The 26,162-nt window shown below is 36.9% G+C and overlaps 2 protein-coding genes and 1 long non-coding RNA gene across 4 annotated transcripts; all 3 read right to left on the bottom strand.

Annotated features, from left to right (window-relative positions):
* Window positions 1-209: 209 nt before the first annotated feature.
* On the bottom strand, window positions 210-3,434 carry LOC139197575 (uncharacterized). The gene is made up of 3 exons (XR_011583059.1): window positions 3,280-3,434; window positions 2,018-3,049; window positions 210-756 (listed from the first exon to the last, which is right to left on the bottom strand). It is a non-coding gene; the product is annotated as an uncharacterized lncRNA (long non-coding RNA).
* A 706-nt stretch (window positions 3,435-4,140) lies between these two features.
* LOC103438623 (phosphatidylinositol 4-phosphate 5-kinase 6-like) lies at window positions 4,141-9,260 on the bottom strand. Of its 2 annotated transcripts, XR_011582596.1 has the most exons (9): window positions 7,490-9,260; window positions 6,832-6,999; window positions 6,429-6,594; window positions 6,077-6,193; window positions 5,805-5,998; window positions 5,347-5,429; window positions 5,104-5,246; window positions 4,936-5,011; window positions 4,141-4,838 (listed from the first exon to the last, which is right to left on the bottom strand). XR_011582596.1 is itself a non-coding variant. In XM_008377154.4 (8 exons), the coding sequence occupies exons 1-8, from the start codon at window positions 8,635-8,637 to the stop codon at window positions 4,550-4,552; spliced, it is 2,301 nt and encodes a 766-aa protein (XP_008375376.1). In that variant the 5' UTR covers window positions 8,638-9,260; the 3' UTR covers window positions 4,141-4,549. The 2 variants fall into 2 exon arrangements, 1 of the variants encoding a protein (XP_008375376.1); XM_008377154.4 differs by lacking the exon at window positions 5,347-5,429.
* Window positions 9,261-22,433: 13,173 nt separating this feature from the next.
* LOC103438622 (NADPH:quinone oxidoreductase) lies at window positions 22,434-24,856 on the bottom strand. Its single transcript, XM_008377153.4, has 3 exons — window positions 24,616-24,856; window positions 24,339-24,530; window positions 22,434-23,107 (listed from the first exon to the last, which is right to left on the bottom strand). The coding sequence occupies exons 1-3, from the start codon at window positions 24,710-24,712 to the stop codon at window positions 22,806-22,808; spliced, it is 591 nt and encodes a 196-aa protein (XP_008375375.3). The 5' UTR covers window positions 24,713-24,856; the 3' UTR covers window positions 22,434-22,805.
* Window positions 24,857-26,162: the final 1,306 nt, after the last annotated feature.

The raw sequence follows: 26,162 nt of genomic DNA, 5'->3' as shown, positions 1-26,162 counted from the left end.
CGAAAATGCGCTGAGTGTCTAATCTCCTCAACATATTCATCAAAAATCAACAGTAAGTGCCTGCAATAACATCAGTAAAACCATTTTCAGGGATTTAATATTTTCTCATGGCAAGGGGCATTAGCAGCAATTTACAAGTAAACTGTCCCATGATCTCTATCGCTCTCGAGATCAGAAAATCTCCAGGTATTTATGAATGGATTCATCCCAAAGCAATTGCAAAATCACCCTTCATTTCAAATCCCGTCAGAGCTGGGTTTTTTGTCCACTGAACTCTGACGATCCCTACTCCACAAGAACAAGAGATATCATGTTCCCGTCATTAAGGTTAACACAAGAAAACAATTACAAAGTAATACAATTTTGACATGGGTTCCTATAAATAAACTACACACATTGTAAGTAGCTCCTAATAGCTTACGGAGCAGGGAATGACAGCTAAAACTTAGTTTCTTCCACTCCTCACCTTAAATAGATTACATCAAACCCTACACCATTATTCAATCTAAATGCCAAAAATATATAGACACTGACTTTAGTTAAGTTGGCTAAAATATTTGCTCTCTTCTATATACTCAAGTTCCAATACTCCTTCCTGTTATTAAGATTAATTTACTGTCGACAATCGCTTGTATAGAAAATGGGATCACCACCTTCACCCCCGATCAAACCCTCATCACCACCATCACTGTTGCTTCCACCGCACCCAACCATTGCCACCTCCGCGATCAGCCCATCACCATCACCATCACCATCCTACATATAAGGTTAAGATGATTATCAGGGAAAAAGGTATAAAGGCAAGTCAATATTTGTATGCAAATCTAATATGTAATAACATTTTCAACATCTGGTCCATTTTAATCATTATAGACAAACACCACATACAGACACCACAGTGTTGCATCAAAATTACTAACCGTTGTTACACTGCATCCCTCCTTATGCTTTTACCTTTGTTGCTTAACGTTGTTCGTGTTGATATCTTTTAGGTAATAATATAAACTGGATATCATTTTATTGTGAATTCTTGTTAGCAAGGTTCTAAAAGGTGCTAGTCGGGCGGCAGGCGGGGCCTAGGCAATTTTAAAAAAAAAATTGTTAAAATTTATTATATAACATATAAATAAATGTCTACTTATATTTAAAAAATAAATAAGTATATTGAGATATATAAATTACAAAATAAAATGACACATAGATCATAAAGAATTAAAACATATTGAAAACATGGAGAACAAGCATATAATGAGTGTCATCTAAGTATTCAACAAGTCCCTTGACAATTTATTGAAAAAATAAAATACAAAATGAAAGTTATCTATTTTACGTCTAAGTGAAGGTCGCAACCCAAGCTGGTGCCTAGGCAGGTTTAGGCGCCCTTTCTTAATTTTCAAACATCTTGGGATTAATTGGTGCAATGGCTAGCCATCTAGCATCTGGACGGAGATTTTTAGAACAGTGCTTGTTAGTTAGTAGGAAGCAAGTCTTCCAAATCTCTTGATCAGAAAATCTCCATGGGCTTTGTAAATAGATTCACCCCAAAGATTAAAATTACAAAAAAAACATCCATTACACATCACCACCAGAACTGGGATTTTTGCTACCGAACTCTAAAGATCCAAGTCCAACAAGCATTGCAAATATCACGTTACTCGTCATTAAGAATAACACGAGCAAACGATTACAAAGCAATGCCATTTTAACATGAGTCAGAATAAATGAACCGTACACATTGTCAGGAGTTTCTATTAGCATTGTTCTGCAGCGCTAGGCGGCTGGCCACCGCCCCAATTAGTCCCTAGGCGTTTGAAATTAAGAAAGTGCACCTAGACCCGCTTAGGTGTCCACCTAACCTAACTTAACCCGCCTGGGTCTTGACTCTCACTTAGATAGAAAATCAATAAATTTCATTTTGCATGAAAGCATGAATAAATCTAACTCAAAACAGGAATGCAAAATGGAATTTACTTCCAGCAAAATTTTGGTAAGAAGTTGGATACATATTAAACCTTACCTGGAGAACAACCTCAGCTTACCAAGAACATACATCCTGGATATCCACCTTTCCTTGATACACACTCAACAATTGAGGTGCTTTGCCAAGATGTCTTTTCACAAACATCTCCGAGAACTGCTTATCCGTAGGTTTCAGCACCGAACCCAAATTCAAGTTGTTGCTTATCAAACCTTTCAACAATAAAACTTTAACTGCCGAGCACCTCGGGATAAGTCTCCTCTCCAAACTCAGACTGAGGACCACCGGGTATTTGGCAATCATTTCTGAGGACCATGCCATCTTGTTCACTAAAAAATTCATTGCTTGCATTAGCTTCTGCTCCAACACAATCACAAACTGGGGATTCTTCTTGAAAGCAGAGAGAACATCGTCCTCAGACCAACCCCACCTTTTCAAAGTTTCGCGACTTCTATTCCATCCCTAACTTATTCTTACCACACAATGCACGCAGTGCATTCACTGAAGTCGTTTTTTCAAGATTGAATTCCCTTTTTTTTAACCTCGGCCACAAGTTGACCAAGTCTTTCAGGACACACCGTCAAAATGGAGCACAATATGTTAGAACAAAAGAAATACATGGAGGCTGCATACCTGATTCTCTCAAAAGATCAATATTTGGCACCAGATACTTGAAATGACTTTCCACGAAAGCCGCGAGTTGTGCTTGAAAAGAGCTACAACATTTTCCTCAGAAAGGATACTCCTAGGAAATCAGAAGTGGGCATAATCTTGTTTGTCAAGCTTATTCCCAAAAGATGTGGATTATAAGCCAGAGTTTTTGCAAGGTCAACCCTCGAAACACCGAGAGAGCTGAAAAACTCAAGTTTTGGCAGAAGGGTTTTCTCGGGATTGGCAGAAAGAATCAGCGGAAGGGGCAACATATTCTGCTTTTTTTTGGAGATTCCAGCTTCACCCTTTCGATACTGAAATGCATCTTCTGGGGGACAACCCACATGTGTTTATGAGGTAATTGACTTTGAAACCATGCTGGGTTTCCGAGATTTCTGAGGTGATGGGTCTGCAAAGCAACTGATTTGGAAGACAAAAGTTGTAGCGTTTTGGACCAACAAGAACAAAACTTTTAGGTTCTGATGCAAATGTACAAGAAAATATTGAATTAACCAATCGGAGGGCCTTCATATTGTAGAGTTGAATCATGTTAGAGGCCGAGGATGAACAATTTCAATTGGAGAAATTAAAACCCCAGAATTTCGAAAGAATATGAACTATCAAATTAATCCATGGATAAGTTTTCTTACTGTTTTTTCAGCAGATGGAAAACCTCCATTTCGGTACTGTTATCAATCCATGGCGATTAGAGAAGAAATGAATTTCAGGCTTCAAAGACGTCGAGGGTTTAGCTTCTTTGGGGAGAAGGGCGAAGACCGTTGGAACCAAAAGCAATTTCGAAATCATTTGAAAAAATAAAGAAGAAAAAAGAAAAAGAAAATGCAAGGAAACTTTAGCCGTTGGATTAGTGAAACTTTAACCGCAAGATCTACACCCGCGGAAAGATAAGTAAATATTTTATTTATTATTTTGCAAACCTCTCTCTGGCATGTTTTTGTAATATTCATGAAGTGCATGTCTAATTTCTCGTATCTAATTATTTTACGATGCATCTTTTTTTAACTTTGTCGAAATCTATTGGGAATTTGAAGTTTCTCACAAACATGGACTAAGCCACCTTGGGCCCAATGGGGACGGTTGCCCCACTCAATTTTTTGGTGGACAAATGTACATAATGCATATAGTAATTCGACGTAATAAAGCATTCTAGGTTAGCAAATTTTTGAAAAATCGATTGAGAAATTGGATAAGAGATCTAGGTTGAATGATAATATGGTTATTCTGTAAAGAGGGACATTTGATGGTATTGGTAATGAAGTTGCTACTCAACGCTTTCAAAACATGTAAATGCGTCGAGAGATATTATAATATGTTGTATGAAAAACCTTGAGAATTTATATGTGTTTTGTTTAGTAAAATTCTTAAGCGTTTTAATTTGTGACTTTGTTATTTGAGAATACCCCATCCATATGAATATCTGGCTTCGTCTCGCTCACAAAAGTGTATACCCAAGGGAAATAGCAGAATTATATAAAGGTGGAATAGCAGCATACGAGAATAGTTCATCCAATTGTAAAGGCATGATCAACTATCCGTTCATCTTCTGTACATTTCTCATTCAACGTTGAAATCCACTGTAATTCCACACCCCTTTTGGTTTACTTTTTCATTTACAATTCCAAAAGGCTTCGAGTAACTCTGGTTTACAACTTTAATCCCTAACCAGAACATATCATATATCTGTGACTATAAATTAAAAGAGATTATGACACCGGGGAATGATGCAGTAACAAATACGCCGAAGCGTGCTCCCCATGGCAGCCTCTTTTCAAGCTCCATTGACCATGTAACCGATGCTTCTGCTAGTTCTAAAAGCATTGTCATTTCCGCTACAGACCGATGACTATACAGGGATGACTGCCAAGCTTCGAGTTAAAATCTGGGGGTCAAACTATACCGTCATGTGTCTTCTACAAAAACTCTGAAGACGAAAGCACGAAACCGTTTGGAGTATAGCTTCGGATCAACAGCAGAGATTGAGGTCGGATCGTATTGGAATGACTTGTATGCATGCTCGAGCTTTTTGCTGATATCATAGTCCTGTAGTATGTCAATTATACCGAAAAACAGAATGACATCGTACAGTTCTCCCGTTGGGTCTCCAACCAACTGAGGCTCACAATCATTTCTTCTCACTGTCCTTTCTGCCCATGCTGGCATATTAATACCTAAACTAATAGAAGACCGCCTGCAACAATGCATTCCGAAATCAAATAAACTGATTATTACCAGGGATCTCTTTGAAAGATGAAAATTTGGCACAATTTTAATGGATTTGTATCTACCTGTTCGGGTCAGAAAGAAGCCGATCCATGTCAACTTTAGAAAGGCGTGGGGTTCCATTGTCAGGATCGCCATTTCCTGCAAGGTCGGAACATAATTCATGCGTTCAAAAAGGCTTTGCTTTGCATTTATGAGATGTATGAATAACTGAAGAAAGGTCTAGAAATAACCAGTTGGAGTACGAGCTCCAGATGTTCGGTCTGGAGTTTTGGGGTTTTCCGTGCATGAAGCTTCTCGGAAATGAAGACCAACCAAGAGACTGTAGTCCATTATTCTTTCATGTTCAAGAAAGTCACAATCTCTGTCCACTTGCCTGCATTGAGGTAGACTTCAACTCAGAAAGAGAAACTAGACTAATACACAACTGCTAAAATATTCCATATCTAACTTCTAATGTACCGAAACATTCTCACATATGCACATAGCACTCAAGTGTAATCCATTTCTTTTTCCGAAGATCATACGCTCCACCAACTCAATCAACCATTTCTTATTCCTAAAATCAGGCATTAGTTACTTTTGAGTTTTGATGATAATTGAAACTGCAGAAGAGTTCTAAAGTTCAAGCTTTAGCACCAAGGAACTATTGTTCAACATCAAAGGTTGTAGATGATAGAAGAGGCAAGTATAATCCACATTTGTAACAATTTGACCGAGGAACTATTTTTCTCTCACCAAGTTCCTCCTAATAAGCATAGTCACTACGAGAAAATTGACATCGGAGTTATATGTACATCTTAATGACTAATGATGGCGACTCTCCCTAGCTGTTCTATCACAGCATAACACTAGATTATGAATGAAGGGGAGTGTTCTCATAATCTTTGATATCCTAAACGAAAAAGTGACAGACAGAGAGATAAAAATATACCTGCAGAACTCTTGAAACCAAACCTTCTGCAACCTAAATATATAATTAAGATCAAGATCTTTAAGAGTTGTTGTAGCATCAATTTCCGACTCAGGTTTATCGGTTGTACGGCCAAGGGAAGAGCCTTTTAAATCAAACCTCCTGTGAATTGCAAACTCGGAGCAAAATAAATTCCCCATAATGACAAATCTCACCTGGAAAAAGGGAATTATAAAGTTCAATATTTCAGAAGTTCAGAAAGCAATTAAGGGTTCACTAGCCAGCAGCATTACCTTCTTTTGGGCAGTCCCCGTTAACTTTACACAATGAAGGCCGTAAAATTTGGTGACCAGAGTATTCTCAAAGGATCTAACATGATTATAGTAAGCTGGAAGCATTCTTAGAAGCACCTGTGATGGCCAAGTTGAGATAAGCACATTATTTAGTGCAGAGAATAACGAATCAAATCAGAATTCAGTGACGTATTAATTTGGAAGGATGTCATGATTAATAAAAATAGTAGGCAGTAGCAACATAATGAACTCAAAATAATCTAAAGAGAGCTGTGAAGCTACATATCTATATCCAAAGTCCAAACGGACCAGGAAGTAGGACGAAAGGGTACAATAAATTTTTGAAACTTACTTTCACTTCTGCTTTCTTCATTGTCTTTATCATGTACCGGTCATCATTTGTCAAATAAAAGAAGCTTCCACTCTTTCCAGGGGATGAGAGCTCTCGAAGGGCGTCATTTCCACATATTGATATCATGTAATCTGCTGGATCGACCTTGAACAATTTCCTGAGAGTCCTGAAAGACAAATAGGGCGAACCAGTTATCCAAGTATGCTCCAAACAGAACTAATCAGGAGTTTTAAATGTACAAGAAGGAAATGTTTTATCATACAAGAAGAGCGATACATATTCAGCGACTGATTCTGACAATGTCGTATTTACAGGAGACTGAGTTAATTATCCAACTCTTCCAAAGATGGTAGTTCCTTATGGTATAAATTAAAATCCGAAAGAAACTTTTGAAAGTTCTTACCGGAAGACCACAGGACAATAATCCTTCCACCTGAAGTCGCATGATTGGTGTGGTGGAGTATACTTGGATCCTTCTGGGGGGAATTTTGTCCATACTTTCTCCTTGGGATCAAATGCTGAAGTCTTCAGGTCAAGAGATGTAGTTGGAGCAGGCCTTCCAACAGAATGCCTGTGCTATAAGAAATCAGTTAATATGCAAGGAAGATTTCTACAAATTTTTAAAGTTCAAGAGTAAAACTATAACGCGATCTAATGTTTCTCTCGTCTCTCTTTTCTCACAATCTGGTAAATGGACTAAATGATTTAAGCAATTAGTGAAAGAAAATATGTAGCTTGTAATTTGACTAATTTCCCCATGTTTGGAGAAATTTCACAGGCCTTTCTAAGATTTCTCTTTGACAAAGAGAGCTCCAACAACCTTCTAAAACATTGAAGCAAAGCACATATCACAAAACAGGAACCTGAATGGGGAAGGTCATCATAAGCTAAGATGAACCATGTTAAAAGAGAGAAATAAGAATTACGGATGTGTGAATGGATACCAAGCAACTAAAAAGCTTCTAATGAATCGTTTCTTCGAATATGATTGACTCGAAAACATCGACAAAACAAAACCAGGTGCGAATGAAGGGCAGAAAACAAGAAGGAATCGCATATACCTGATTCCCAACTGCAGATTAAGCATAAGCTCATAGTTCTTATGCCCTTTAGCTATTGTCACCCCCTGTCTCTTCATTGGCTGAACTTTCAAATGCTGATGTCTAATCCCTTTCGCAACCGAACCTTCCAACTCAAATCCAGCATTTCCATCTCTTGAGCTCCTATCAGCTCCATCAAACATGCTATCTCCATTAGATGACCTACTATAATTACTTGCCCTCCCATCGGAAGATCTCCTAGGCCTCACATTGCCTTCGTTCCCATTCTTATAAATATGCTGCTTGTTCAAGAACTCCCCTTCAATTCCAGGCCAACTCAGAGTCTTCTGCGAAGGGTACATCGAAATAGTTTCCTGCGGACACACCTTGCAATCATTCAAGTCCACTGCAAACATCTCCTGAGGATCCCAATCCACATGACCACCCGACGATCCTGCTGGGTAGTAAGTCCCATTCTGCTCCTTCGACTCCTTACTCCAAACTCCCACATAGAAACTCCCATCAGCCCACCGAAACGTGCCATTTCCTTTTGGCAAACCTTCTTCCCAAGACCCATCATACCGATTCCCATTGCTCCAAATCATGGTCCCATTCCCATGAATCTTTCCATGCCTCCATTGGCCAATGTAATGGTTCCCATTTTTCCACTGATACCGCCCCTGCCCGTCCTGCAACCCGCGGCGCCATTCACCCTCGTAGTAATCCCCATTGACAAAGCTCTTAGTCCCCTGACCATATTTCAAATTCATAACCCATGAACCTCTATAGGTATCCCCACAAGAACCTATGTAAGTTCCCTTACCATCCATATATCCATTCTTAAACTCACCTTCATAAGTGGCACCACAAGGCCAACTAAATTTTCCTTTACCCGCCGTCTTACCCTTCTGCCATTCACCCACGTACATACACCCATCGGTCCACAGGTACTTACCTTGGCCGTGGGCGTAGTCATCGACCCATTGGCCGGTGTAGAAGTCGCCATTGGCGAGGACCTTCTCGTCGTGATAGGTTTCACCAGGCTCATGATCTGCAGGGGCTACGGACATTGTTGTGAATAAAGGGTTGGCCCTTTTCTTTCCACCAGTGTGTGTTTTACGCACAGTTGCTTCCCAGGCCTTTACAATGAATCTGAACTCTTTGCTCATTATCTCTCTGAAGCCTCCCTCTGCTTAGCCACCTCTCTCTCTTCACCTTCCTCACATTCCTCTTGGCTCAGGCTCATCAAATCCCCAGATCAAAAAACCCCTCTCCCTCTCTCGCTCTCTCTCTCTCTCTCTCTCTCTCTCTCTCTCTCTCTCTCTCCAGATACAGACAATGTATGTGCTTCAGAAGCAGGGGAAAGCAACCATTTCTGGAACAAACCCAGAAGAGTAAACAATGGAGGGAATCAAAAAACAAAAAAACCAAATCTGGGTTTTGTTTTTTGTGGGTTTTTGTGAAGTGGGTACTCCAGATTTTGAAAAAATAAAAATTAAAAACCCAGAAAAAAAAAATCGAACTGTTGGATTGATGGGAAAAGCAAAAAGGTTTGGTTGGTTCCAATGCCTGGCCTTTTCTCTGTTTCTGGTGTTTTTTTTTTTTTCTTATTTTTCTTTTCCTATTTTCTCCTCGTTTTCTTTTCTTGCTTCGTTGAATTCGAACAACGGATTCAACACATCGGTCTTCGATTCCGGATTTGGCTCCGAGAAGCGCTGGCGGACCAGACAGTTGGAGGAAGCAAGAAAGGAATGATGGTGGAAATATGTTTGCCATTTTTAGTGTCTCAATCGGACAAACCCCAAATACCCACTGCTAACTTTAGTTTTCGTTTCTTTTTCTTTTTTTTTTTAAATTTACCCTGGTTATTTTATTTTTTTTCTTTTACGGTTTTACCTATGTTGTGGAGCACAGTTTCTTTTGCAATGGGGTCCTTTCCTTTTCATGTAATTATGATTTCTTACCCTACACATCATCCCTTATGCCAAAGGTCAATTATGAATTCCAACCATAAATTGACCTTGCGTTTTACAACAAATAATTTCTTTAAAATTTCAAATGCTCATAAAAGGATATAGTAAAATATTGTTATATTTACCTAAGCGTGTATTTATTGGACAAGAAATTTTTCGGTGTATCGGAAACACGACTCGGTACATCAAATGCATGATACAAGTGGTTGAAATTTGTTTTCAAGTATTCAACCACTTGTACAAGAACTGGTGTACCGAGTCGCGTTCCCAGCACACTGAAAAATTTATCCTATTAGACGTCATTTGGAGATGGACAATTATTAATGCCTACTTTTAGATGTTCGAATGAGCCCATTTGTTGCTAAGTGATTTATAATCACATTTGTTAGTTAATTAGAAAGAACACAAGTTATTGAATTGTAAGTAAATCACATTTGAAAGAAAGGAAATAAGAGAAGAAGAAGTATGTATACTCAATTTAGCTATTGGAGTTAGTGGCATGAAGATGAATATTGTCTTGATCAAGCAAATAAATAAATAAGTACTCTTGATTAAAGGGGGTTGCAACCTCTTTTTCCCTCAATTAGATACAAATGGGCTAAGATTATAGAATGGGCTAAGGACAATGATAAATAAAGAAGGAAATTGTTAGTGACAGTTCAAAAACGTCATTCGACACTTTTTCTTTATAAGTTCGCAATGAAGTATTGCTTATCTTCATTAATTTAAATCGTAAAGAAGTGAAAAAAGAAAATTCATTGAGTGGACTTGCCATACTGTATGATGAAGATTGAAGAATACACTTAAAAGTGTGTACACTTGTTCCATGGAATTGAAAATTTAGAGGGAATTGTTATTATCACTAAAAAAGTCATCATGTGTTTTGCTTTTATGCGAAAGCAAATTCTTACAAAATGTCAAATATTAACGTCGTAGGTGAAAAAGAAAACAAACAATCTCAAACATAACGCAACATATTTAAGTAGTTCAGCGTAAAACCCTAAACCCACATAAGAAGCATTGTGAAGAAATTCACTAAAAAATGAAAATTACAAAAGAGAGTTTAACTCTCACAACCCAAACTCCTCAAATCACAAACCCTAAAACCAAATGAGTAAAGAACTCAAAATAAACATAGGACATCCTCTCAAATTGTTCTCTAACTCTCAAACTCACAAATTGAGTCTCATAAGTTTGCCACTCAAATAAGCCACACACTCATAAATCAAAATAGTGACCTCTACCCAAAACTCAATTAGATAAAACTTTCTACACTTATGGTGAGGCATACACAATAAACTAACCCCGAAAGTTCTTATTTACAGTGCATAAGACTTAGGTTATAATCGGTCATTCGTTCGATCGATCGCTAATTCCAAAATTCTTATTCAACATTCTAATTTTGAGCCGCAATATCACAATATCATGAACTTCCTTTTCTTAGTTACCATATAATTGGTTTAAGACGCTATAAAATGGTGTATTCCTACCATGTATTTCCTTAATGGGAGAAAAATTGCTTGAAACTAATTCACCGTTACAATGAGGTCTCATTATATTGAAACAATGATATGTAAAAATTTCTCCACATGATGTTATATCGAATCGAGTTGCCGTGCGGTAGTGAATAAGATTCAAGTTGTTAACTCTTTCTCAATCGGCTTTGAATTAATAAACTGTACAACGCGTCTCCCGGTCCCAAATCCCAATCGTGCACATCCTGCTTTCTCATTCAAAGACCTGGGACTCTTGTCTCTCGTGCGCGCGAGAGGAGGTCAAAACCTTCACCTATAAATCCATGGACCCTAATGAAAAGTTTATGCCTGGTGGATTTGAAGGCGACACTTGTCCATATAGACAGGTCAGCTTGATTAGTACATGATGATCGATGTTGATGGGTCGCACAAAGGCAAAGCAAATCTCTTAATCTCACTTTAATGAAAATGTTTTTTTTTATTCTTTTATATTTTGAGTACAATGATATATTTTAAGAAAAACTAAAGAAAATAATTTGAAAACTTCAAGTTTTAACGATAAGAGCAAAATAAAAGGTAAAGTGAATAGTATTAAGATTGATTTTTTAGTGTAAAAATGTGGTTTTTCGTTTAAGTAAACAGTATCGGGAGTTTTACGTTAAAGTTCTCTATATTTTATACTAAAGAAAGAGAGAGTTCACCTAAACCACATTATAACTGAATTTGGTATGGAATTTGTCATCCACAAGATTCGGACCTAAGACTTCTCACTTATAAAAGGAGAGGAATGCCAGCAGACCGTAGTACTAAGTGACAATTTTAGTGAAAATGTTGGATATTTGATTAGTGATACCAATTTTACGCTAGGTGTTTCATTCGAGAGCCCTTCTAAGGTTCCAAGTCTTTGGAACAAATTATCCACTTCAAATCCAATTTGGAGACGGATTTGATTCTATTTTTTAACATATAAACTTAGAGTTTACTTTTTATTTTATTTTTTATATTGTAAAGTGATTTTTACACATCATTTTTTTACTTTTTATACACATCTCTTTATTTTTAACCATTAAATTGTATAAATCAAACAAAATCACGACGAAAACTAAACATAGATGTCTAAGAGACTAAAAAGTATGAATTTATCATTTTCCTATTTTAGTCCTTAAAATTCGCCTAGGCGCTAAGTCTCATCCCCAACCCACCGCTCAACTAATATTTAGCATCTTTTAGAATATTAACTAAAACTAGTCAATAGTACTACGAAAAATCACTTGTTTAAGGGACCATCAATAAATTTGGAACATGGGCTAATTCTAGAACGAATGGTCCATAGTTATCCACTCATTTGGAAATAAGAACTTGTGTTCCAACTTTAGGTTTAGGACTTGGGGCAAGGGTGGTGGGTATCCAATAGCTTTGAAAATGGGGGACAGAGGTGCTACAAACTCCACATAGTTATAAGCAACCGATGTTGACAGGGATCGGAAAAGTATCATTTCCTAGGGATTCTAGAGATCTCGTAATCGTGATTGTTCATCGTACATCATACGTTTAAAAATTATTTTAAAATTTAAAATTTAAAATTAAATATAAATAGTACACAATAAAAATTGACCGCACATATACGATAAACAGTCATAATCACAAAATCCTAAGATCGTTAGAAAAAGGAATCGGGGATGATCCTTTTCCACAGGGATCGCACGTGTACAGCCCATGACAGAACCAAAATTAAGGTGCTTATTGGCTTGATGTGTACCATGTTGTAGAGTGGTCTGCTTTTGGGGTGGCTGCTGTCACATACAAATTAGCCTTTGTCTGTTCATGGTTGATACTGAAGCGACAGTACAGAGAGCAAGAATTTAAGCTAGTTCATGGACCATTCCTCCTTAAATTTTCTGTCTAACGCCAACAGGCATGCAAGCCATTCGACTCAAAGTGAACACCAATAGACCGAGATCCTTCTCTTTGATGTCACATCTCCAATTTTATATTCTTGATCTGTATTTGTTGAGATCCCACGTTGTAGTCGAAAAGGTTAAATTGATAATTATAAACCGATTAAGTTGGCAAATATTCTTTCCCCTAAACAGATGATGAGCCTTGTTGACATGCAAATGGGAGGAATGAAAAATATTTGGTATTAATTGTATATTTGCATAAAATATTCCCTTTCATATAGGACTGTTGCCAAGGATGATATCATCTCATAATCATCAACATGCAATATATAAACATAGGCCTTACAATTTCCTACATAACATGTAAATTCGACAAAAAAAAAAAGAAAAAAAAAAGAGGTTTCGGGTCAACCAATTAACGATTGGGGTCATATCGAGTTCTCGTTAAAAACTAATTAACGAATCAGATTGTTATCGAGCCACCCGTTGAGAAGTCAATAAGATATTGTTTGTCATATCTAGACATTAGACATGATAATTTTTTGCACAACCCGTTAACCCGACACAAAATAACACAACCCTTTAACAAATTGGATCGTTATCGAATCACATGTTCAGAATCGTTAAAATAACAAGTTTGACACAACACGAACACAACAAATACGATTTGTTTGCTAGACCTATATATACATATTGATACGTACAAGGAAATTTATAATACCAGTCGAAATATTATGCTGTCATCTTGAATCAGATAATAATAAAGAGATAAGAAGTTCTAAGGAGGATGAACCGCCTAGCATCGTGCTAAAGCACATCGGTGCTCACACCATCATGATAATTAGTTCTAAGATCAGTTAGACTATTTTTAAAAGAGATGTTAAATATGTCAAATAGGATTAAAAGACATTAAGGTGTTATCCAATAGATATGCTAAATATGATGTGGGAGCTGAGTCATTTGACTCGTTACTTTCTAGTTGCCTTTTTTTATAGCAAACAAAGAAGGAGTCAAATATTTTTAATTTATGGGTCTCATTAACAATCAATAGAATAAAAACTAAAATTAGTGTTGATTATTTTTTAATAGTTAATGTAACTCTGAATCCAATAAAATAATAAAATACATATTTGACACATCTATTGGAAAATAAGTTAATTTAGCATTAGTATTCAATTTGTCACATTAGCCATCAAATCCAACTGAGATGTCAAATATAGTATGTCAAAATTTTATTTCATAGCTGATGTGGCAAATTGAATAAAAGTGTTAAATTATCTTCTTTTCCAATGGATGTGTTAAATATTTATTTTATTATTTTATTGGGCCTAGAGTTACATTAACTATTAAAAAATAATCAAAATTAATGGGAACTTTAACGAAAAGGTTATGTTACTGTTCACTTTAATGAAAAACCACATTTTTACACTAAAAAATCAATCTTGGTACTATTCATTTTACTATTTATTTTGTCCTTAAACTCGGAACTGGATCCCCTCCTAAGCATAGGGTGGAGATCTTCCTGACCGGGCCATCTGGGCCATTGAAATTTGATCTAACGGCTACAAACAGGGGGATCCTCTAAAAGTTATAATTATTATAACCGTTGGATTAAATTTCAATGGCCCAGATGATCTGGTCAGGAGGATCCCCACCCTATTACTCAGGAGGGGATCCGATTCAAAGTTTTCAAGTCATTTTCATTAGTTTTCCTCAAAATTAACTGTAGTTTTTATTCTATTGGTTGTTAATGGGACTCATGTATTAAAAAATTCAATTAAATATATTTGACTCATTCTTTGTTTGCTATAAAAAAAAAAGCAGCTAGAAAACAAGGAGTCAAATGACTTACATGCCACATCATATATGACATATCCATTAGAGAACACCTAAATGTCTTTTAATCTTATTTGGCATATTTGACATCCCATTTGGAGATGATCTAAGCAGCTTATAAGTCTGATATTTAGTTGGTAGCCACGATCTATGGATAGATTAGATTGCACTTCAAGTATTTCAGTTATATGCAACCAAAATAAAAGAATATTATATTGGACCGTGAAATAGTAATTATATTAAGTAAATGCATGTATCATAGTCCCGTCAAAAAATGTTAATAGTCAATGTAGCAAACTTTTTCTTTTATTTATACACACTCCACTACGAAAAACCCTTGTGTGTGCATTGTGTCGGATTCTCACAATAATGGACGTGGAATCCACTGTTTTTATTAATGCATAAACAGAAGTGCAAGAGTCCACCCAAGACGTGCAAAGAAGAACTCCTCCTCGATCGTTTCTTGAAAGTGTTGGGAGCACATAACTAGGATTAGTCGACCTAGGTTATTGTTTAATACAGCAATGGGCCCTTGAATCACGGAGCCAAATCAAGGTTGGTTTCTCTAAACAAAACAAAGCAAAAATCAAAATCCAAATAATATGGTTCTTTTGACCTTTTTGCTGAAGAATCCAAATCATTGGTGCAACAAGTAGACCAATTATAAAAAGGAAGAAGAAATAACATATGAAATGTATACGCATGATGTGGCTTCCACACAAAAATGCCAATTGGGAGTGGGTTTGTAGAGTAGTTGGTTAAAACTTTGGTTTTTTTTCTTTTTAAATTTTTTTTATGTCAAATAATAGATTTGATAGATTTGAGGTTAGATTACAACACTCTTCTCCACCTAAACTTTGGGTGTTAAGAGTTACCAAAAAGTTTGGCAAAGAGAAGTTTCATATGAACCCTACAATTATCTTTCTACTCCCAACTTAAAATAATACCTAATGTTATTTCTATTTAATTCCGTTCTCATAGAGGTATTCATCTGCACTTGTAAGTGAGAGGTCTTAAGTTCGATTTTCGCCAAAGACGAATTTGAACCTCATTATTACTAGCCTATTGTGAGGCTTAACCCACTCTTCCACCTCCTTAGCGAAGATAATATCGTTTGTCCAAAAAAAAAATTTCCGTTCCCTTCCTGACACACCTCGATCCAGAGGATCTAGGCATGCTGGCCGTCACGTGAGCGTGACGTAACCATAAGTGCGACACGGAAGCGAAACAATAACATACATAAGAAGGAATTCAAACCAAACTCTAGCAGAACAACCTACTAGAATAACAGGACGAGTTATAAAGTAAACACATAAATTCAGAGCATAGGTTTAAGTGCGGTCAAGTAGGACTAAAATAAAAGTACATCACCCTCAAGTGAGTCCTACATGTCAAGAGTCTGTCAAAATGCCGGAAAAAGACCTCGAGAGTCACCAACCGCTAACTAGAACCTGGAGGGGCGCAAAACGAAATGAGTGGGTCAGTAAAACCAAAGAGTTTTCCAAAACATTTCATTTAAAACAATTCTAACCTCTCACCGTAAAAACCTGTATACTTTCCCAGAAAATAGAATATAAACATATATATATACACAACATCATAACTCAACATATATCCATCCTCATAACATCTCAGAAATGATATGCCATGCCCAAAATATAATCAGAAAGCATCAATATCAATCAGGTGAAATAATAAATCAACCGAAGACCCTACAATGGTCCTGTACGGCTGATTCTAAAGCTCAACATCCAATCCAACCGGAGTCACCTCAGTGACCTGTACGGTTCAACTCTGCACGTCACTCGGAACTACATATAGTAGTCTGTACGATGACAGGTGTATAAATACGTTCTAGTGCTTCTCTCATCAATCATCAGCGCGCATAACTAAGGTCACCCACTAGTCGGAATCACATCTAGTGATCTGTACGACTAGCATGTCGGAACCCTCACATGGTATGTACGACATCCACCTACTTGGATCCAGGACGAGCGTGCGGTATGGTGAATAACAATATAAGCACTAACACCTAGGTGCATGTTATGAACTTTCAATGCAATTCATGATAAATAACTCACCTGAGCGTCCACCACGTCAATTCACATATATATATAACAATTATCAAACTAAATATCTCAACAATTTCATGCATGGCAAATAAATTCATAATTTTCACATAAACGTATTTTCTAGGAAAAATAGTTGTATATAGGTAATACGAAATCAAAACTGCCCACTCACTGATAAGTCGATGGGTCGTAACCCCCGTGGCGTCCCTGGATGCGCTCGTCCTCGGGATAGGTGTCACCTATATGCGAAACAACTAAAATAACATTATTTAAAGCACATCACCAACATTTCGTAATAATTTCTCATACGGTGCTCAATTTGGGTATATGAATATACCACAGTGACCTACTCGACGTCACGGACGTCGTGATATTTTTAGATAAAATTTTGGACCTTCCACATGCCCTCACGCGTCGGCTAGGGCACGGCCCTACGCGCGGCCCACGCGTAGGTGCCCTAACGGAATCACAGACGGCGTCAAGAATATTCCTCGGAATATTCCGTCAAAACTAACGGTTACAGTCAGAGTTAACTAACGGCGTTAGCATATTCCGTTAACTTTAACGGAATATGCCGTTGTTTTCTCCGGCGACTCGCCGGTCGCCGGTTTCTGGGTAAGGTTTCCAACTATGGTTTCTCACTCATTTCTCAACCATTTTTCACAAAATTGGTACCAAAATGAAGCTCTAAGCATGAGGAATCACATTACACAAGTTTCAAGGTCTAAAATCCACTAAATTTTACCTGAGGTAGTTCGATAATTCGGCCAAACTCTGAAAGCTTCGTTCTCAGTCCTCCGACGTCCAAATCCTACCAACGAAGTACCCCGAAGCTCGTGAGAACCTCCTTAAGCTCACTGTGAGCTTGAAATTCCCTGAAACACAACATTTTACGTTCGCATGAACAGTGACAAAAAATGGAGGTTCGGGTTTCACGTGATTCCGAGGGTTTCACTTCTTAAAACTAGTACCATTCAACTAAGAATGTCAAAAGGATGAAGATGCATACCTTGGTTGCCTCGATCCGTCGAGTTTGGAAGGTTTTTGGGTGTCTCCGTACGCATGGGTGTGTGAGAGAGAGAGAGAGTCGGGATGGAGGAGAGAGAGAGAGACCACGGGATGGAGAGAAGGAAAGTGTGAGGGTGTAGGTGTCCAAAGTCAATCCACACCATCCATTTTCTAAACCCCTAACCAACAAACAATCCAACCTTTCATTATTTTTATCCAACTTAAATAATATTTCCAATAGTTTAGGAAAAATATGAAATATCTAAAACATGTTACACACACACTTTAGTGACGTCAAGGGTATTTCCGTCATTTCACACCCCCGATATGAAAATCTCGGGACGGGCTGTAACACTTCCACCGCTGTCAAGTCAATAGTAAGATCTAAAAATAAAACTCATAAAATTAAAAATTATTTCCACACCTAGCCGATAGCAAAGATTAAGGCCATATCTAACCGAAGGCTAGCCAAATGGCTCATTTTAGCCCTCTGGTCCTCCAAGATATTAATATTTTAATGAACAGTACATGACCATATTTGCCTTCATCTCCAACCGAGGGCCAAACATAATTTATTATTTAAAAACTACAACTTAAATTCAAATTCAAATTCAACGGCTAAGTATTATAAAAAACTACAATATAATTTATTATTTAAAAACAACAACTTAAATTAAATTCAAATTTTGTAAAATAGAAGTTATAGGAAAAAATATATATAATTTAGAAAAAAAATAAAACAAATTTTGTAAAATAGAAGTTATAGGAAGTTATAGAAAAACATAAAAGTTATAGGAAAAAAATTGTGTAAAAAAAAAAATTCAAAAATAACGGCTAGCTGACAGCTAGCCGTTGCATTTGAAATTTGGCCTAGAATTCATGTCGGATATAATCAACAGGAATATATTGACTAGATTGAGCCAGCCCTCTGGCCCTTTGGCCCTTTCAGATTCTGTTGTGCCTACGAGCCCTCTAGCCTAACCCTCGGTTGGAGACAGTTTTCGGGCTATTTTCGACCATCTGGACCCTTCGGTTGGAGATGACCTAACACCCTCTCTTATGGTACCATCAAGTTGCTGGCAACACTTCCCCTTCCTCTAAGTCGTTTCATTTTTTTTTTGTCCAACTGAAATAAAAATCAAATGAACTAATACCTAGCCACCATGGATTTGGAACCAAGAGTGGTCTATGTGGGAGGTTCAAATTGTCATTTGACATCTAAACCTTAATGCTTGCAGCAGCCTGCCTTGCCTTACTACATCTCTCAAATCTCGATAAGAGAACATGAGGATGTTGGAGTTGATTGGGAGGGTTTGTTGATGGAAGCTACCTTCTTGGGCGTTTTAAAAGCCATTTTTCTTTCTTGTTTGATCTTTACCTAGATACTCTTGTTTTCCAAAGATACATTGACGTCAAGAACTAGTTTCTCCACTGCTACCTTTTGGCTTTCTGAAGATCTCTGAGCTTTTTGTGGATCTTTTGTGAGATGCTTTGGGAAAGGGGCGACATAGCTTTGCACAAGGGTTGACATCATCAATTCTCGTTGAGGTCTAAACAGGCATTGCCTTGAACAGTTGCTCCTTAAAACCATAGACGACGTCTTCAAAGGCTTTTACACGCTTTACGAAGTCAATAAGTTTTGACCGTTCCTTCATTCGTGATGACTTTCAAAGCTTGTTAACGGAAGCATTAATATTTATCAAGGTTTTCCAAATTTGATCCATGGTAGGGATGTCTTGGCCACCAGAAGTATCGTCACACTCTGGGGCAATGGAAGTGCAGGGACGTTGTTTTGAAATAGCCGTTATTGTGGTGTGGTAGAGTGATTTGATCAGGGGAATATGAGTTCATTCTCAATGAAAACGCTAATTGTTGGAACCAAATTCGTGTACTGTGGTGAAGGATGGAGATGCAAAAAATCTTAACCTACAAGAGAACAAACAATAGTAAGCAGCCAAAGATCCGCGGGGGGGGGGGGGCATGGGGGGTGAGAGGGGATGCTGGCAAAAAGCTTTGACGATTAAGTTAGTGAGTAAATATTTGAGACTCAAGCAGTAGGAAAGGAAATAAGTGTACCAGAGATGAACCCTAAAATGATGTATTTATACAAATCGAGGTAAAGATCTTTTATGATATGGAATCCGTATTAAACTTGGAGAATCCCAAAAGATATCTAGGAGTAGATATTTGCATCATCTTAGAAGTTGGATTACTTACAGAGCACGCTAATCCTTAGATTGTAAGGATTCCAATAATATAGAAAGCCTAGCTATTTCCTTTCTAGATCAAATTTTGTATCATGCAAAACAAGCATGGTCAATCTTAGTGAAGTTGTCGGACTTCACCCATTGCTCCGGAACATGATGATGGTTGCATTATTGATCCGTATGTGCAGCTCCATTGTGGAAGCTATTAAGTCCATGGTTGGACTTTTGAGGTACTGCATTCTGATCCGCCTTACTCCGGCTCCGAAAAATCATGGTGCCACATACAAGATTCGTTGACAACAAGAGGAAATATGTCAGTCCACACATATTTAAAACAATTTGGTTGGACTTAATTCTATTTTTTTTAATGTTATAATTGTCATGTAATAATTGATATCTCTTTTGGACATGCTCTTATACAACATAGCTTGTTGGTTTTATATGAATTCATATATTACGAACCCAAAACTGAGACGCCAAATGAGAGTAGCATAATCCGAACAACTTGAAAAGTCAAAACATCCACTTTTAAGATAGGGCAACAACATTTTTTAACTTGTGAATTATCAATTCTTCAATCATTTTTTTTTAATTAAATTGCGCTTCTTTCTTTCAAATTTTCCGCATCTAAAAAAATAACATCAGTTTCGTCCTCCGTCAATTGTACATTATGACAAACGACAGAGTGACATGGAGGGTTTGCTTGCTATGGAGCAGACAAGGAATTTGGAGACTATGTGGTTAATGCGAATCTGAAAGCAAAGTTACACGAAAAGGTGAGGCTGAGGAGCTTCACCAAATATGGAAACTCATTTTCTTCTCTGAAAATCCCTTCTCTTCACCATTACCATCACCAGTCTTTTACTTTTGAAAGCCGGCCCATCATTTCCACCTACTCATTACGGCATTTACAACATACAAAAATACACACTTGCTCAGAGTCTCAGGCTTTAGTTAGGATAGGAACTTGATGCTAGTGTTAAGTGCGCCAATAATGTGGAGACGAGTGAACATAACTAATATATATCTTTGTATTATTGATATAGAAAGCTGTCGAAATCATATACTCGTACCATAAAAGTTCATCTACTTAATTAGGCAAAATTGTAGCTTGATACTCTCTCTCTCTCTCTCTCTCTCTCTCTCTCTCTCTAAAATCAATGACTTTTTGTAAAGGAGAGGAAGGTTGAGTAGAATCAAAGGTACAAAGGTTCAAAGTTGTAAAAAGCTGAGATATGTCTGAAGTGAAGTGAAGATGCAGCATTACGTGCTTTGAGCAATCGTTTGGCAGTTGATCTGGTTTTGATGGTCTAGTAGCTTCCGCTCAATTGTATTTCAGATCGTTTGTAGTTATTGGACCTTTTGAAGATTTTTCTTCCTCGAGAAAAACTGCAACGAAATCTCAGTTAGATTGTGTATAATTAATTAACACGGTAACCTTTCGGCGAAATAAAAAAGTCAGAATGGCAATAACATCGTCATACGGTATTATTAATTCATTTATGTTATAACATGTTTATATTCATTAAGATAGTTGTTATTGACATTTCGAAAAAATATAAAATTACACTTGTAAAAAGTATAACATTACTTTTCTTTATATCCCAAGGACTATATTCCTTTTATTAGTTACTGTAGGATATATTTTCGTTGTCACTACACATGTTTGTGATTATAAGTCCAAGTCCTATGCCAATGAAGTCTTTACGGAAATTATAATCTTCCTAAAATTTATACTGAGAAGACACGTATTGGCACAGGACGAGATGTGTGCATTTTCATATGAAACAAGGCAAGTATTATTCTTATTTCAATTAAATATTTTCAGCATAAATATCGTTTGTGTTGCACTTTCCAAAGCTACAGGAACTTGTTATTAGACCAAAAAAAAAATAGGAACTTTAACGAAAAGCTCCCGGTATTGTTCACTTTAACAAAAAACCACACTTTTACACTAAAAAGTCAATCCTGGTACTATTCACTTTACCCTTTATTTTGTCCTTATCATTAAAATTCAAAGTTTCCAAACCCTTTTCATTAGTTTTCCTAAAAAAAAAACCAACTATATACCCTCAACAGCAACATACAATAAAATTTCCATGAAGTAATAACGTCAAAACCACATCAGTTATCTTACAAAACAAATTAAAACTTATACAATAAACCTCACATCCATTGTTTGCACGTGTTGTTAAGTGAACACAATATTGAAGCGATTAGTGGGTAATCACGGGCATCTCTCAAATTTTAACAAAAAATTGCGTGCGTACAACGTATTTTTTTAATAATAAAGCATGTCAATTTTCAAAATGTAGACATTAAAAAAAAGAACAGAGACATTTATAGTGTGTTTACAAATAGGGAAAAGGAATGCAAGGAATGAGAGCCATTCCCATTCCATGTTATTCCCTTGTTTACTAATTCGAGGGGGGGGGGGGTGAAAATATTATATGGGTTCCGGGTTCCACTTGAAAGAGGAAATGAGATACCAAATTTTGGAGGAATGACATTTTATTAGTACATTATATATTGTCAGAAAATACACACAAATCACCAAGGTCTAGGTTCCAACATCAAGGGCACTCCCAAGGCAGAAAGAAATAAACCACATAGCATAAACTATAAAGCATCAAACTCTAGCAGCAGAGCCTGAAACACACAATTCCTTTACTCTGAGAATCACATACAGTTTCAGCATCTTCCCTGAAATATATGCAACGCCACAGCCATTGCCGTTGCTATTGCCAAGTTTAAGGAGAATCAGATGTACACAGCCTTAACCATGCTTATGAAGAGACTGTTTCTGGTTTCGAACCTGCAATGACTTAGAAGTTAGCAGTTCGAAACAGGAAACAGTGCCTCTCTTCACTTTCTTTGAAGTCTCAAAGTCATTGACTGCAAAGCTAAAAGAACTTCCTTCAACCTCAGCTTTGACTGTTCATCAATCAAGTTTCCATCACTGTCAAACTTTGCAGGAGGCTGGAATGCATTCAAGAAAAACTCGGGCTTGTTAATGAAATGAAGGTCAAGAAACACTCCAACTTGGCGAAGATGATATTGGGATCGTCCACCGCCAAAGCCTCCTCCAGCACTTACAATTGCAGCAGCCTTGTCAGCCCAAACATTTGGCGGTCTAGATGCCCAGTCAATTGCATTCTTTAGAGGTGCTGGCACAGTGATAATGCAGAAAAAGGTTAGGATGTTGAGGAAACTAGCTAATAAACCATGAGGTCATACGTACGAATCCCCTCCTTTGATCAAAAGAAGAAAAAAAAAAAAAGACCTACTGATACTCATTTTCTCTTTTGCACATCCCTTTCTAACATAGATCTGCAGCATTTCCATTTTAAACGACATGACAAATAAGTTAAACCAATTTCCTCTTTTTAATTGATGGATAAAATCAATTACACTAACAAGAAAGTGAATAATCTTGACAAAAAAAAAAAAAAACAAGAAAGTGACTAATCTTGACAAAAAAAACAAGAAAGTGACTAATCCAAGGCAAAGAATTATGCTACACACATAGTTGAAACAGTGGAGCAGCATCAGTATCTGTTAACAATTTTTACAATCTTGTATATTACTATATTTACATGGATGATACTTGATAGACAAAATCAATTAGAATAACAAGAAAGTGACTAATCTTGACAATAAAAAACAAGAAAGTGACTAATCCGAAACAAAGATATATGCTACACGCATAGTTGAAACAGTGGGAGCAGCGTCAGTGTCTGTTAGCAATTTTTACAATCTTGTATGTTACTATATTTACAAGGAATTGTTATTTAACATTTCAAAAATCTTATTCTATACTCCTCATAAATATATTTTTCTTTCTAATTATAGAAAGTTTGGAGTGCCAAATAAAATTTTTAGAATGCTAATAATAATTCCCTATTTACAAATGGATGATACTTGCCTTATTCGACAGATTTTTAAGCGTGTCGGGCACACGATTTGGTACAAAATGTTAATAATATAATTAGTTAGAAACTTAAAAAAAAGTTTTTCAACCAATAAATTATAACACCTAGTATACTGCATTGTGTTTCTGGCACATAGAAAAATTTATCCCTTTATTTTCATTCAGAAGAGAAGTCCTCCTTCCCATTAACGTGACATAGAGCTATCATAATTAGAACTCCTTTTGACCAAAAAAAAAAAAAATTAGAACCGTTTATAACTTTATTATCACCGTCTCTAAAATAGTTCATTCAATTTGAACACTTTAGCCATCTATATGCGTGGGACAAAATAATTATGATCACAAATAGCATCCTCGTGCTAATCCATCGATAAGGGCAAAAAGAAAAAAGATTTGAATTATAGCGGCTATGGAGTAATTGCACACGTGCAAGGAAAAAGGAAAGCGAAAGAAAATGAATTATATACCGGCGATGGAGTAATTGTACTCAGGAGAAGCAAAGAGGATGCTATCAGCTTCCAGAATCTTCTGACGAAAGGCTTCCACGGCAGGTGGAAAAGTGCCGTCTCTCTCGAGATCCGTGTTCAGCAGTGGCAGCGGCGAGATGTCTACGTACTCTATTTGCACGCCCTCCACCGTCGCCTTACTTATCTCGATCGCTACAAAACCAAAACTGTGTCAATTTTTTGTAATTAATCCAAGCTCCAAGCTAGCAAATTCACACAGAGAGAAAGAGAAACTGACCAGAACGAATGAGACCGCGGTTGTAGGAAGCTTTACGAAGAGACCCAGAAATGGCAGCAACTCTTATGAGCGATCGTGCAGCAACGGAAGCTTCCATTTCAGCGAGTCTCCTCCGCAAGAACAGACGACGACGAGTGCGGTTGTGGTTGTTGCGGGAGGTTCAAGTGCTAGTTCGAGTCGTTTGCGTGGAACCCAATAAAAAGAAAAAGAAAAGAACTAAAAGACAATTCTGATTGAGAGTGGGAACCTTATTTAATCAAGTATTAGTCAATAAATTACTTTTTTATGTTGTGTACATTGCACCCGCTACCTCGTATTAATTAATCGTTTTTATTTAAAGATTATTTAGCCAAAGGTACAAATTAGCCATATATCAGTGGTCCATTTCTTTTGGATATTACTAAAAAATATTTATAGTAATTATTTTTAGTTCAATGAAGCATGTCATATTAATTTAGGTTAATTAGAAGATGATTATTATACCATTCTCTCTTCACTTATTCTTTTCCTTCTCTTTACCCCCTCTAGTCCTTATCAACTCTTTTCTCTCCAGGGTTTCTCTTCATTCTCTCTCTTCACTCTCTTTCATCATTCTCTCCTCCTTTATCTCCGCCTTTCTCTCTAATGAAGAAAAGGTCATTGGCTACGGCGAGAAGCATCGAATCCTAATGGCTTAGGTTATCAGGACTATGTCATCATGGTTGACACGATTCCTTCCAGAACCATCAATGACCTCCATGAGATCATGAAGCAGATGATGACAGTGAGTTCAGAAGGGAATAGTCGTACTATCACGTCTTGATCCCAACATACCTTCAGGATCGACACGTGACGTCACCAAGTATTCGTATCTCTAACATACCCCGCCTCCGAGATATGCACAAACACAATTCATGATCCAACTACGTAGTAATTTTTTTGTACACTTTATGGCTGCATCTAACCTCCTTATTAGACTGCCTACGTACCCTACACAAGGATCAAGTCATTCGTAGTTCATCATTCACTACCCATCTACATTTACCACAGTACGTTCAAGCCGAAAGATATAACACTCCTCAATCAATCATTAGAACTTGACAAGTATGGAAGTACTAGATTCAGGGCTACATAACAATCCAATACGACAATCAACATTTCCACTTCATCCATCATATAAATCACTATGTTTTCAACATAAAACATTAATCCACAACATGTAACATATCCAAGAACCAACAAAGCACAATATTATTCTCAAGCCACATTGAGGAACAAGACTAATCATAATAATAATAATAATAATAATAATAATCATATCCCACATCATTCTGCAATCATTCTAATTAATCAATCCTAAAAATCAAAGAAGCATGATATCAACATTTACTATGTTATTCAATCAATAAGGTCCCATATCAATTCACAAATTTTAATAAAGGATCCCTACATAATTCCCCACCTGGATTCCAAGTACTAACATGATAAGTCTAATTTATACACAATGTCTACTATGAACAATTCATATTCACTCGATTCTAAGGTCAGACTACCTTTATGGAGAATGA

The sequence above is a fragment of the Malus domestica genome, chromosome 07, assembly GCF_042453785.1.
Source record: "Malus domestica chromosome 07, GDT2T_hap1".
NCBI lineage: Eukaryota > Viridiplantae > Streptophyta > Magnoliopsida > Rosales > Rosaceae > Malus > Malus domestica.
This window is presented reverse-complemented; position numbering and strand designations above follow the sequence as displayed.